The sequence below is a fragment of the Hypanus sabinus genome, chromosome 3 (assembly GCF_030144855.1).
Source record: "Hypanus sabinus isolate sHypSab1 chromosome 3, sHypSab1.hap1, whole genome shotgun sequence".
NCBI lineage: Eukaryota > Metazoa > Chordata > Chondrichthyes > Myliobatiformes > Dasyatidae > Hypanus > Hypanus sabinus.
The window spans coordinates 52,745,044-52,760,262 of NC_082708.1; the positions used below are offsets into that span (position 1 = coordinate 52,745,044).

General features: G+C 36.6%; 1 protein-coding gene across 1 annotated transcript in view; it reads right to left on the reverse strand.

Moving 5' to 3' along the window:
• Positions 1-15,219, reverse strand: part of dync2h1 (dynein cytoplasmic 2 heavy chain 1) — a 463,334-nt gene that overhangs the window by 312,980 nt on the left and 135,135 nt on the right. Inside the window, exons 41-48 of the mRNA XM_059964317.1 lie at positions 13,893-14,100; positions 9,327-9,456; positions 7,093-7,248; positions 5,736-5,995; positions 3,988-4,234; positions 3,106-3,257; positions 2,304-2,448; positions 783-885 (exon numbers count right to left, since the gene is read on the reverse strand). Coding sequence (XP_059820300.1) covers positions 783-885; positions 2,304-2,448; positions 3,106-3,257; positions 3,988-4,234; positions 5,736-5,995; positions 7,093-7,248; positions 9,327-9,456; positions 13,893-14,100 — 1,401 coding nt within the window. The remainder of the gene's footprint in view (positions 1-782; positions 886-2,303; positions 2,449-3,105; positions 3,258-3,987; positions 4,235-5,735; positions 5,996-7,092; positions 7,249-9,326; positions 9,457-13,892; positions 14,101-15,219) is intronic.

Genomic DNA, 15,219 nt, shown 5'->3' on the forward strand with positions numbered 1-15,219 from the left:
GAAAGAGTAGAGCAGTGGGCTCGGCACACATCCCTGAGGTTCGCCAGTGTTGAATGTCAGCAAGGTGGAGATGTTATTACCAGTCTGCACAGATTGTGGTCTTCTGGTTAGAAAGCTGAGGATCCAGTTGCAGAGGGAGGTACAGAGGTTCAGGTTCTGTAGCTTACGATCAGGACTATAGGAACGGTGGTGTTTAATGCTAAATTGTAGTTAATAAATAGCATCCTGACATAGGTATTTGTATTGTCCAGGTGATCCAAGGCTGCATGCAGAGTCAGTGAGATCGCATCCGCTGATGGACTCTTGACCTCATAATAATCTTGAACTTTATCATTTACCTTAACTGCATTCTTTCAGTAGCTTTTACACTTTTTTCTGCATTGTGTTACCTTCACCCCTTCACCTAGCTCAATGCACTGTGTAATGATTTGATCTGTATGAACTGTATGCAGACAAGCTTTTCACTGTATCTTGGTACACATTTGATAATAATAAACCAAAACCAAATAATCTAATAATCACTTGATATTTTTTATATCTTTCTGGATTAAGCTTTCTAATTGTCAGACAGAGAATAGACATATTAAGAGAAATACAAAGACAGAAATTATTCATCTGTATTTTCCTCATTTCATTTGAATTTTTTTTTTGAAAATGCCTTTTATGAAAGGAAACAGATTCTCTGTTAATAGTTACAAATTTAAATATTCATTTCACAGGAGCAAGTTAGAATGAGAGAGAAAAGAGAGTAAGATATGACTTTTAGTTAATAAGGATCTTACCTCCCTCAAGGTCATAGCGAAACAATCCAAGTACCCATTGAGTAAGAATGCAAGGAGTAAAGAGGTAATGACCATTATCGTCTACTGTGAACTTTGTTCGAACCTGGATAGAACAGTAATCAGTTTACCAATAAAAATGAAAACAATTTTAATGCAGCAACCAATTGTTTGAAGTTGCCTTGTCAATATGCCATCTGTGTTAATGGTTCTAAATAGTCACATCATGCATTTACCAGTGGCCAAAATGAGGTGCAACTGCAAAGTACCAAATTATTTTCTCAATTTTCTTTGAAAAAATTATGCAAAATAGGAACATAACTCTAGAATTCTTCATGAATAACATTATTAAGAAAAGTTAAGGAAACAATTTAATTGCCACAGTTCCTTTTGTGTTCTTTTCAAAATGTCTTAACATCCTATTTAGTATTTTTGAGAAGATTTGCAGCACCATCCAAATGAAAGGAACCCCTCTTTGGTGGTTTACTTAAATGTGGTTGACAAACTGTGGCTGCATAATGCATCAGTTATAAAATGAAGTGTTGTTACTTGAGGCTACTCTGACAACAGCTCCTAAAATGTAGGAAGAGTTTTTGCATGGGAATGGCGCCATCTGCTGGTCTTTCTCATGCCATACACTGGCCGAACTTGGCTAACTTCAGATTTACTGATTCTATTGATGAATCTCTTCTAAACATTTATGCCAATATTTTAAAATTGTATAACAAAGGGAAAGGAAAATTTACTAATGCATTTTGTTTTGCTACCCATAAAACTAACAGTTTGCATGCTTTTGCAATCAATGATAAACATTTATCTAAATTTTCCAACTCAACAAATAAGCATTTGTATAAATAATGGTGACAAATTTGTCACCTTCAATTACACCAATAATTTTCACACATTGGCCTAAATCATAAGCACCACATAGCAACAGGCAAAGATATTTGGAAGCTTATCTGATTTACATTTTTGATCTTTCCATCCCCAGGAAAATCTCTAGCTTGGGAACAACAATTGATAAATTGTGTTTGCTGGCTGGCCTTTTATTTTTGTAAATGGACTCTACCATCTTAACTACAAACCCAGTTCTGATGAATTGTTACCTGCCTTAAACTTTAGCTCTTCACCATTGCTGTCCAATATGCAATACATTTCTAGCAGTTTTTGTCTTTCATTTACTAAACTTTGCTAGATAGCCAAAAATTGTAATGAGCATTACTTTGGCATAAACAAGAAGAAATTATATGATATCATCCATTATTTGCTTACAGTGGATAATTATTGGGTAACCTATACCATTGTACAAAAATAATGATGCTGGCAGATTAATATTGGAAGAGAAGTGCACCATGGCCTGGTAAAAGATGTCATCACCTGCTCTCTCATTATCACCACCCTCTCTCTCTCTCTCTCTCTCTCTCTCTCTCTCTGCAAAACTCAAATTCTCTCTCAAAAGTCACTAATGAAACATTAAAATTTAATTTAGTATTAAGTGTATCAGAAGTAACACATTTCACAAACCTGTTCATAAACTTGTACTAGTGAACTGGCCAGCTGATGTATTCGGGTAAGACTCCCCCATATAGGATGATTTTTCAAATTCTTATGTAGCACAGGCTGCAAATATGCACTGTATATTGCCTGCAGTTGCTCTCTATCAGGATAACTAAAATTAAATTAAGAACAAACATTTCTCAACAAGAGGAATGGGGACTTTACCAACATGTTGCACATTCTATATAATACTTCACCATTTCACCAACCACCCCTCTCCCACACAACAGGCACACTACATGCAGTGAGTTACACACGTTTGTGGGCACCACCTGTCACATTCGTAATTTGCATTTTTTGAGGCTTCATGGTATCCATTCCCTCTTTAAACAAATGGAATCAAAAATAAAAATTACCAAATTTCTACATCAAGAGCAACAAAGTCACTCTAAAGTACTATAAATTAAACTTCCCTTGGTCCTGCCAGTGAAATGAATGTGAATGAGCTACTGATAAAAGAGGCTCTCAGCTGCAACTTCATAGTTAATGTGTCCATTGTCACGTTTGTCACATTTCCAGTGTAGAGGATTGACTTTTGCTAATTATAATAATTTTTAAAGGCCCCACTGCATCATACGGGAACTACTCTTGTTTTTTTTTCCTTCTAACCATGGGAAGACTTGAAGAAGATTAGCCTCTCAGAATACATAGACTGTGTTTGGGCAGCCTACCTAGCACATAGCATTTATGATCCATAGTACTGATACACCATAACTTAACTCACAAATGGTATTCTATATAACTTTCACCGGGGTAAAATAGTACTTACTTTATTGTACAGATCCTGACAATAGATGTAAATCTTGTTGTTAGGGCATGTCGTCCCATAGCTCCACCAACTGACATTGAAGCCACGATTTGAATATGTTCTAATCCAACCCATTCCAAATTCTCATCATAAAAGCCACGATAAGTTAATACCTTTGGAAGTTTTAGTCAAATGAATACAAAGGAAATACAAGTTTATAAACTAATTAGAAGGCCACCAAGCTGTTGTTAGAGATTGAATAAATGATATAAGAACTTAAGTATAAATTTTGAATTTTCTACCTATTAAGACCCCCATGGCCCTTGTACTTCCAAATAAAACTTGCCATTAGGATACAGGGAATGTCCTACCCTCCCTCAAATAACATATTTCAAAGAATGCCTTCAGCGGAAGCCAAATATGGAGTTTAGTTTTAGTTTACAAACCGGAGGTCAAATCATTAATTAATTACAACCTGGCCACAATTCTGTAGCTCAGAACAATTGATTACATTGCAGAAGACCTATTTACTATTTATGATATTGAAATCACAAGTTATGAGTTTACTCCTCATAATTCACAGTCCTTTTCTCCCCCAACTCAGGCTATCTATCAGGGTTGAAGATAATTCATAGTCTATTGGGTATGGAAGCAATTTAAAGAGAGCAAACAAATGAGAAAAAAAGGACAATACAGCTTCAAAAATAAAATTCTCCAAGTTAGGATGACCATCTATTGCCCAGTAGGATTTCATATACATCATTATGTCAATTATACTGTTAACCAGTATTAACTGATTCCAAAACATTTAAGTACTATACTGTAAAGCTGCATAAAACTAAGCATAAAAACAACTAAAGTAAAAATGACAAATACACATAATAAACAGAATAATCCTCTAACCTGTTGCAGTAAAGCAATAACACTGCTGGTTCCCCACTTGTCTGGTTTGGGTAGATTAATATCTTTCAAATATAATACTAAATGTTCACAATCCCTGGGCCTGTACACACGGCCAGTGTTGGAACTTATAACCATGCATGTCTGGCTCAACTTTTGCAGAATGTGTCGAGGCGAGGTCTGTGCACTGCAGTGAACTGTTGCAATCTGTGTGGATCTGAGCTGAGAGAAGGCATAACCAAGAAGCATCCTAAAAATAAAAAGGAACCATTCAAACGATTCTCTTCACCGCATTATTGGGGACTAACCAGTAATCACAGACACAATTTATAGTTTTGTGTTTAATAACAGAACTTTGCAAAAAGAAACAAAAGATTTAGGAACAGAACAAGGTCTCAATTTCCAAGTGGAGCAATTATTATTCAGCCAAATTGCTGAATAATATACAGTATTATTCAAACAAATATACAGTACTGTGCAAAAGCCATATATATAGCTAGGGTGCCTAAGACATTTGCACAGTATTGTATTTGTTAACGTGGAGTGGAGAACAAGTTTGTAAATCTGGTGGGAGCAAACAGTATTGGGAATGGCAAGGGTGGAACACCATGGAAGGGGTGTGGGGCAGGTGGCAGAGAAGGAGAGCCAGGGGCAAGCAGGGATGGTGCAGGTGCAGACGCACCCAGCCCTGAAACACCAGAGAAGGTCATTTGATTCCAATCAATTGGTTTATTGATCATTATTGAATGTCTCCCTGGTGTTCCCGCTCCCTCCACTCTCCCTTTCCCTTTTCCCAACTAGTACATAATAAGGACTCGTATTAGAATCAGGTTTATCATCACTCATATATGTCAGGAAGTTTGTTGTTTTTTTGCAGCAGCAGCAGTATAGTGCAACACATATAACTACTAGACTACTGTGCAAATACTGTGCATATATATATAGCTACAGTGCCTAAGACCTTTTTTGCACAATATTGTATAACTTACTTTTTAAATACTGCATCAAACAGAGACATAAAGTGCCAACTTCCACCAGTTTAGAATTTTCTTAAAATTTCATGAACTGGATATAAAGTAATAAGATAGATAATAAAATTCCTTTGATTTATACATACAGAAGTAATACAATTGTATAAAGCACTTGTTTGCTCACATCTGGTGTACCTTGAGCAATTTTGGGCACCACACTCTGAAAAATGTATTGCTTTTAAAAGAGAGTACAATGTAGATTGATCATATCAACACCAGAATTCAAATGGCTTAATTTCATTAATATAAAATTGAGAAGGTTATGGAATAATTTGAAGAGTCCTCAAAATACTAAAGGGAACAGAAAAGCTAGAATTACAGATAGGTAAGATGTTCTTGACATTCAGAATCATTTAAAAAGAAACAAAATGAATTAAATAATTTTAAAACATTTGATATAAAAATTGATTTCTTTTCCAATAAGCCACTTGGCAGATGTTATTCTATTCATTGCACAGAGGTGCTGAATCAATGCATTCCCCCTTCTGGTAAGATCTACAATACAACAAAACATGTATTTACTTTTTACAAATGGTGTGAACCCCTGAAGCTCAATACCCTTACTGAGGATGACAGTTCGCATCAGGCATCAGCTTAGGCAGATACAAAGATGAGAAAAGTTCTTTCTCCATTATGACTGAATTCACAATATAAGCATATTATCTTCAAAACAATCAATGTCAAGATACAGTTAAAATGCACCCCATTACGAAATCTTACCCTTTTCCACATCCTTCAGGTCCGACTAGTATAAATGGATGATTACTGTTAGAATTTAACCAAGGCTTAAAGTAATCTAAACCTCTTTGCATGTCAGGAGTTCGGATGACAGGAAGGTTTTGAGGGTTACTGAAATCATCAGCTGTCAGATTTTCTGGTTTCTCCATTTGATATACCATAAGACGCCCACTCTGATTATCATAATACGTGTCTAGAGGTTGACGGGGATCAGGTGGTGATTCTCTTGCCCAGTTTAAAACCTAAATAAAAATGTGTTTTTTCACTCATTATAATATATAAAACATCATTCCAACACAATTTGTTTAAGATTAGAGAGTTGATGAATTATTCACAATATATTAGTTGATAGTCAAAGTGTTATTAGACTTCTAATTAATTTGATCAGTAGCTAATCCAAAAATAAAATTTGATGTGTTTTTATAACTTTAAACATTATTCCTTCTTCCTGCCACTTCATAGTTTATCTGTCAAGAGAACAACAATGGTGCTGAAACTGTAAAATAAGAAAAAATTCCTTAAGTACTTTGGTATCAATGCATTGATTTGTTCATTTTGTCCAGTTCATTTTTTGAACTGATATCTTTTAAAATATAGAAGCTGGAGAATGCTGCATGACCCCTCAACCTTGTTTTCCCTTTCATGAGATCGTGCTGATCACCTTTCCTGCATTGTGTTCTTTTTCTTTTACTTGCTTAGAAGTCCTACTGGCTGCGAAGCAAAAACTGCAGATCCTTTATATTTGAAATTAAAATTAAAAAATGCTGGAAATACTCAGAGGTCAGGCAACTTCGTTGAAAAAGTAGATGGGAAAAGAGAGTCAGAGGGAAAGTCACTTTAAAGAGTATTATATTACATTTTGGTATTTTCTACATTAAACTGTCTCCTAAACCTGCTGACCTATTCCTCCCACAAATTTTCAGAATCATAAGTTAAACATAGCTCTATTCTCAAATTCTCAAATTTTCTGAATATAATTTGTAGACTATAACAAAAGCTTCATATAAAATACCATTTGTACAATCTTGTACAAGTTGAACTATTTATACAACTTATAATCTTTCTTTTTGCCCATTCTTTCAATTCCTATAACTGTGTATTAGAACATCTATGTATGTGGCAACATTCCCAAAATCTGGTTACCATAAGTGAAAACAAACTGATAACAATGCGGATGTAGGCATAAATTATTTGGTGAAACTAAACTAAGTAACAAAATTTACCCAATATATGCACTGGACCTACTTTCTAAATTACCAAGTCTTCATGAAAATTTAATTTTAAAATCATTAACAGTATATATTTTAATTTTTAGATCTGCAATACAACATTCACACACCTCTTTAGAAAATTCTTGTCGCGATTTCATGTTAAGATTGCCACCAAGACCTCTAATTAGACTTATTATGAACTCTCCACGTTCCATACATCCATGAAGATGAGAAAGACCATTCAAAACTGTTCCAACCAGACTTGTTTCCACTACAAAGTCATTCTGTAAAAGAAATATCAAGTTTACAATCATCTTAATTCTATATTTATAGAATGTACTGACCAGTTTTATTAATTACAAACTGCTATTTGAATATCTTGCAGAAAAATTTACACTTTGTTTAACTTTTATAGTTCATTAAATTTGGTAGTATTTAGGACCATAAGACATAGGAGAAAATTTGGGCCATTCAGCCCATCAAGTTTACTCGAACATTTAATCATGGCTGATTTAGTATCTCTTTCAACCCCATTCTTCTGCCTTCTTCCCTTAATCATGAGTAAAAAATTTACACTTAGTGGCCACTTTATTGGGACATCTGCTTTTTAATGCAAATATCTAATCAGCCAATCATGTGGCAGCAACTCAGTACATAAGAGCATGCAGACATGGTTAGGAGGTATAACTGTCATTCAGATCAAACATCAGATAGGGCAAAAATGCGATCTTTGACCTTGGAATGATTGTTGGTGCCAGAGGCGGTGCTTTGAATATCTCAGAAACTGCTGATCTCTTGGGATTTTCACACACAACAGTCTTTGCAGTTTATAGAAAATGGTGCAAAAAATTAGAAACATCCAGTGAGTGGCAGTTCTATAGATGAAAATGCCTTGTTAATGAGAGCAGTCGGAGAGAATGGCCAGACTGGTACACGCTGACAGGAAGGTGACAGTAACTCAAATAAACACACATTACAGAAGAACATCTCTAAATGCACATGTTGAACCTCGAAGTAGGTGGGCTACAGCAGCAGAAGACCTCAAACATACACTCAGTAGCCTCCTTATTAGGTACGCGAGGTAACTAATAAAGTGTCCATGGGGTGTATATTCTGCTAGTGTTTGACAGATAATTGTTCAATTTTTGTAAAGGAGCTATTGGTTCAGTGAATTAAAGTGTATTGAAGATCATAGGTAATAAGATGGAAAGTTAACAAAAGTTAATTGAACAGATTTGCTGCCCACAACCACTTCTCACCATCAGAGTTGATTCTGGACACAATAACTCAGTTGAAAACTACATAAACTGCGTAAAGTATCAAACTTAAAAGGGAATCGCTTTTCAAAATGAACTTGGAGTCACCATTTTTATTCAGACAAATAGTTATTACGGATGTAAATACCACATCATGCAATGTGTATTGATTATTTTTGAACTCTAGGAATCAGCAGGACACCCTTGTGATCATTTTTAGCTCTAGCAATGCTGTGTTAATAAGAATCAGCAGCACTAGAAACCTGTAGGCACTCAATGCTATGTGAACCTCACACGTGTGAAATTACTAAAGATCAAAGTTATACTGCACACTTAGGTATTGTTCAGTATATTAATAAATATGAGGCGTTATTGTTGTTCAGAGGATACTAATACCTCTTCACTTAAATGGCACTTAAGTGGTATAATGCGATAGTGTAAAACTGGAGCTGATCATCATTCACTCAAAATTCCAAGCTGGTGGCCCATGGGCTCTTTTACTTCTAGGATGATCCTGGACACAGTGCACTGCCTGAGCCCAGCATATTGAAGTCCAGCGCCGCTACTATAGGGCAGACTACTCTCAATGCAACTGGCCTGCTGCACTAATAGATTGTACTTGACAGCCACTGAGGCCCCATCTTCAGTCTCATTATCAAAGCTATCACTGTCTCCATAGGTTTCCAATGTTTTTGCATCCACATACAAAATCTCTCTGCATCTATCATAAAAGTAAATGTAGGAAACAAACACTTACAAAGAATTTTTAAAATCTTAACTGAGAAAAGAAAACCCTACTGACTTTTCTCATGATACCCAATTTCTACAATCATTTTAACAGGATTTTAACAGTCTGTGTAAGGTTATATGTACTTGTGCAGATATAACCTTACACAGGCTGAGTGAACAGATTTCTTAGCCTGAGAGCCAGGGATTCTATGAGGAGTTCATGCGTGTGAGGTGATAGTCGTGCCTCGGCCTACATTGTAGGCTTTTGCTGGAAAAAGTAGATTTGTTCTTATATTTCTTCTATTTAACATCATTATCATCTAAAAATATTTATCCATATTGTGCAAAAGAATTTAGGATTTGCGAAGGTCACTCACTTGCTTCAAAACCCAGTTCAAGCTCTTCTCAAAGTAGTCGCCAATCCAGTTTTCAAGATTGCTCCTGCATTCATCTGCCTGATTTCGCAGCCAAGACTTCACCAAAGAATTTACATTTATATCTTCATCACTAAGAATTGGAAACATGCAGGCATTTTGCAGCATATTAAAATAAATATGTTACTGTTTTTTATTTTGCTACAACATTTGCACATTTGTTTTAAATTCTGTTGATATCTAGCAAATAAGTCAAAACATTTTAATCTAATATATCATAGACATGTTAATTTCTTTTAGTAATGAGTGAAAATGAGTGCAAAGGAATGCTGCTGCAGGAAGCATCATCCATCAAGGACACCCACCACCCAAGCCATGCTCTCTTCTCTCTGCTGCCATCAGGAAGACACAGGAGCATCAGGAACTGTTATTACACCCCAACCATCAAGCTCTTGAACCAGAGGGTATAACCAGATAGTCGGAAGAAAACGGCACCAGAGAACAACACAACCAAAGATAAACAACTTCACAAAACTACTTCTTTTACTTCTTCTCTTCTTTCAAATATGATTCTGCTACTATTGGAAAGTAGGGTTTACATTTTGATGGTGTGTTCTGAGGTGATTGAGCAAACTGGCACTTTGCTGTCTCTGAGGGAGTTCAGTGAGGTTTTGAGAGAAGTGTGCGGCCTGGAGATGGAGCACAAGCCCATAATCAACTCAATTTCTCTCCGATCTCGTCGATTAAAGCATCAAGGAAGATTGAAATCAGTGAAGCCAAGAGTGGAAGGCAAAAAAGTGTTCATGTTCTCCCCCTCTCTCCCTCCCACCAGAGGATGGTCCTGGCACCTTGGGTCTTGGTCAAGGTTTAATCGATGTGGTTTATGGATTGGCCTCTGCAGTTCATGTTATGATGTGTTTGTGGTTTCTGGTTACTCCTTTCTTTATTGCTAATTTATACAATTTTGATTGGTGCAGACTGGCTCTGAAGCCTGCAGTCAACGAACAACACAGTGTTAAACTGAACTGAACGAAACTAAACATTCCTGGATTGTTTCAATGACATTGTGGTTTGATGTTTTATATTCCGTGTTTCTCATTTCTTTGCCATTTGTGCGATTTGGTCTTTTTTTTGTGTATTGGATGTTTGATGTTTTCTTTGAACAGGTTCCATGGTGTTCTTTGTTTCGTAGCTGTCTGTGGGAAGGGGAATCTCAGGGTTGTATAACTGCGAATATACTTTAATAGTAAGTGTACTTTGAATCTTTGAACTTCACTCGCCTCATCATTAAACTGTTCCCACAATATGGGCTCAATTTCAAAGACTCTTCATCTCACATTGTTGATATATACTGTTTGTTTGTTTGTTTACTTATTATTTTCCCTTTTGTATTTGCAGTTTGTTGCTTTTTGCACATTGGTTGTTTGTCTTGTTGGATGCAGATTTTCATTGAATGTACTTTGTGTCTTGCATTTACTGTGCACAACAAGAAAACAAATCTCAGAGCTAAATATGGTAACATATGTGTAATTTGATAATGGATTTACTTTGAACTTTGAATGAAAAGCCTTTTAAACAGAAAAGTATGAGGAATGGGAATGGTTCAATAAAACCCTTTTTCTTCCTCACAGTCTCTGTTTGTTTATTTAATGATATTGGCAATATATTTCATTTTAATTTAATGAAGTTATTCAAGGCCCTGCTGTACAAAAGCTTCCTAATTCTATTGTTTTCCAAATCCTAGTAACAACAGACAAAATATGCTTTATATAATATTCCATAATCTCATGAACTACAACCAGTGGAATGATCAGAACTATGTTTGGGAAGGAGTAAGCCTTACCAGCAGCAACGAAAGATACCACATGCTTCCTTTAGAATGGTTATAAAATATAGTTACAAGGCTGTTTCAAATAAAATGACAGCAAATATTTCTATAAAAGCTAAACGCTTGATTGCGTCCAGATGAAGGGTCCCTGTCCGAAATATCAACTGTTTGTTCATTTCCATAGATACTGACCTGCTGAATTCCTCCAGCATTTTGTGTATGTTGTTCTGGATTTCCAGCATCTGCAGAATCTCTTGTATTTACCTCTTGCGTTAGGCAGTTTATTCTTTTCAGTTTGATTAATTGATTAAATTTGGGGTCTGATTGGTACTTTAACAGAAGCATTACTAAGTGAAGTGTGAATAGCAGATGGATTTTGGGGAAGACAGGTTTGTGCCAAGAGAAGAGATTATGTAAAGACTGAGTATAGATGAATGAGAAGTGATCACATGGGATACAACATTCTTCAGCTGCCGGATAGGGTAAATGCGGGATTCATTTTCCCATGGATGGGATAGTCTAGAACCAAACTTCATAGTCTCAAAATAAGAACATTTGCCATTCAAGACAAAAATGTAAAGAAACTTCTTCAACAACACTGGAGCGAATCTTTTCAATCCTCTACTCATGAAGGCTGTAAAGGCTCAGTTGTTGAGTATACTCACACCAGAGATTGATGTATTTATAGATATTAAAGGAATTAAGGGCTACAAGGTTAGTGCAGAAAAAGTGTAACTACACTAGTCATGATACTGAACATCAGAACAGACAGAAGGGAGCAAATGGCTTATTCCTGTTTCTGCCTCTAATGTTCATGTGTTCTTACCTCCATTCAAGGAGTTTTTAGAACATTATACACTCTTGGGGTTAATATGCTAAGCAAATTTACAAACTCTATTTTCAATTGTGTTGCCTTACATTTTTGGATGATGAGGAGAAACCTGCAATGCCTAATGTACATGAAATCTGATTACACATGTCAATATTATAGTCTTATGTATCAACCATGATGAAACACCATTACATTTTGAAATCTTTTTGACTCAGACTGAGAGTAAAGAACGGCAACACAATTAGACTTACACCATGTGTAAGCTGATTTTGGAGAACACAGGTTGCTGCCAAGTAAAGACGCTATGCAAAGTGTTATGAGTGATGAACAGACCTGATGGACAATGGGGTTCAGAGTTAACCATTCCCAACCCCCCCCCCCCCCGAGGACTACAAACTATTGCTGTTGTTATGCTGCACATGAGAGAGAGACGAAACACAGGCACGAGCATTCGCTACACATAAGAGAGAGAGAGACTGTTGATTTATTATGACTCTTCCTGGATTATTTACTTACACTACAAGGACGTTACTTTGTTCATTAACATTCCTCAGGAGACTGCAGGAGTGGCCTGATTTGACAGACACAGTCATTCAGAATTGATGGATAGCTGAGATCCCGTTAGTAGGGATAAAAGACAGGCCTGGAGAGAGACCCTTCAGACACACCAGTGGACACTGATTGTGTTGGAACCCACAGGAAAGGTGGGGGGCTTTGGAGACCGAACCAGGAGAACGGTCAGTAAAACTCACAGTGTTACAGCAGGGCCAGTGGGGACTTGTATGTGTGTCCACTCATGCCTGAGCGATGAGTCCACCACAGAAGAACGGTCTAGCAGAGGGGTCATAGCTGAATGACCACCACAACAACGGTGCAACGGAATCAAAAGGCAACAGGAAAGTTTGCTGACTGCAGCTGCTTAATCTCTCTCTCTCTCTCTCTCTCTCTCTCTCTCAACACAACAAGCATAACAACCTCAGCACTCATGAACTGAACTTTATACTTTTCTATGACAATTCATTTACCCCTAGACATTGATAGAGCTTGTTTATTATCGCTTATTATTCTTCCTACACTTTTAGGTTTATTACTGCTAACGTGTTATATGTATATTTGCATTATTGGTATTGTTTTGCTTATTTTACTAATAAACACTTTTGAATATAATACCACCAGACTCCAACGGATACTTCTATCTTTGCTGGTCTGACACCTAGTTACGGGTACGTAACAGAAGACTAAGTATAGTTGAATGAGAGGTGATCACATGGAAACATACAACATTCGTAAGCTGACTGATAGGGTAAATGCAGAATTCATGTTCCCCTGACTGGGGTTACCTACAACCAAACTTATAGACTCAAAATAAGAATATTTGCCATGTGCCTAGAAACTTATCAGCATAAAATGCACTCCAGGTTTCATATTTTTATTATCAATTCAGACTAGGAAATCCCTTCATTAAGATATGGTCACATCATATAAAGCAAATAATGTACATTTTATTTTAGAGTTGCTTAATACTTTAGTAGTCCAATTTTACACTGCAGGTTAACCTAATGCTGACTTACTTTCTCAATGTGCTTGTGAGCATTTACATTGCAATCAACATCACTTAATTTTTATCTTATTGTTGTTAATGGAACTTTGTTATATAGTAGCAGAGTTTTCTATGTTACAAAAGTGACCACACCTTAAAATTACTTTATTAGCATCTATGCACAATAATGTTTGTGAAAAATATTACATAAGTTTTTAAACTAATATATTTACTACATGGGATGTTAAAGAAATCTTGCAGCTAATTTTGCCTGCCCGCTGGAGAAAAGCATTTGAAACTATTTATATTCCATGTACAAGACAGTAAATGAAACAGTGGGATCCAGTAAGGGCTGCTAAATGCACTCACCTCAGGAAAATCATGCCCATTCTGGATATTGTAGCAGGAGAAGCACAGCTAAGATCATGAGTTTCAAACACAAAATTAACATTTGGCCCAAATTGAATTCTTTCTCCATTTGGCATTGTGAGTAGTCGATTATCATCCAGCACCGAGTTTAGAGACTCAATCCACTCAGGATCAATGTCTCCATCACAGATAATCCAAGAGTGAACTTCTAAAGATAAGCATAGTACAATGTTTATTGTAGTTCACAAGAGAACTGGAGGCAATTCTACATGGTGAGAAAGTAAATATGGTTAGGAATACTGCTAAGAGATTACAGAAAAATCAAAGCTGAAAATTAAATGCTCTTGAGGATAACATGCTTTGCAAAAACAGAGAAGGGAAAAGGGAAAATAACAAAAATGCACTATTAAAGCTCATTTAATGGCCATAGCAAGCTGTTACACAAGCTGTAGAACTGTACAGATAGATGGACACAAATATAAATAATAATACCTCATCTTCTAACAATGCACAGTTCAGCCTTTGTAACTCAAAATGTGTGACAACTTATATAGTTTCCAGGATTCATATTCATAAGTAAGGAGGCCAGTTGAACCATCAAAGTTATATTGACTATGAGAGCAATCACACCAATCCACTCCCCCCCACCACCACCTATTTCCCAGTAATCTATTCTCTCGTGACTTTCCTGACACTCGACTACACCAGCACAAGTAGTGTACAGTCTGTTCATTATCTGCTGAGTCATATGATGTGGGTAATCATGGTCTTTCCAGTTCTGTGCTTGTACTTGGCAAATTTTTCTACAGAAGTGGTTTGCCATTGCCTTATTCTGGACAGTGTCTTTACAAGACGGGTTAACCAAACCATTATCAATACTCTTCAGAAATTGTCTGCCAACAGTGGCCGCATAATCAGGACTTGTGATAGCTACCAGCTGCTCCTATGGCCATCCACCACCTGATTCCATGGCTTCACATGACCTTGGTCAGGGTCTATGCAGATACTCTCCATTGCCCAAGGGTGACCTGCAGGCTATTGGAGGGAAGCAGCACCTTACACTTCCTTCGGTAGAGATGACTCTCCACCCCACGACCAAAGAAGTTAATAGGTTCTTGATTAGTAAGAGCATCAAAGGTTACAGGGAGAAGGCAGGAGAATCAGATTGAGATGGATAATAAATCAACCATGATGGATTGGTGAGCAGACTCAAATGGCGGAAATGGCCTAATTTTGCTCCTGTTTTATGGACTCACATAGCCTAAACCAATATAGCCTGCTTGTATACATTATAAATTCATCTTCTATAATGGGGAAAGGGTAGTTC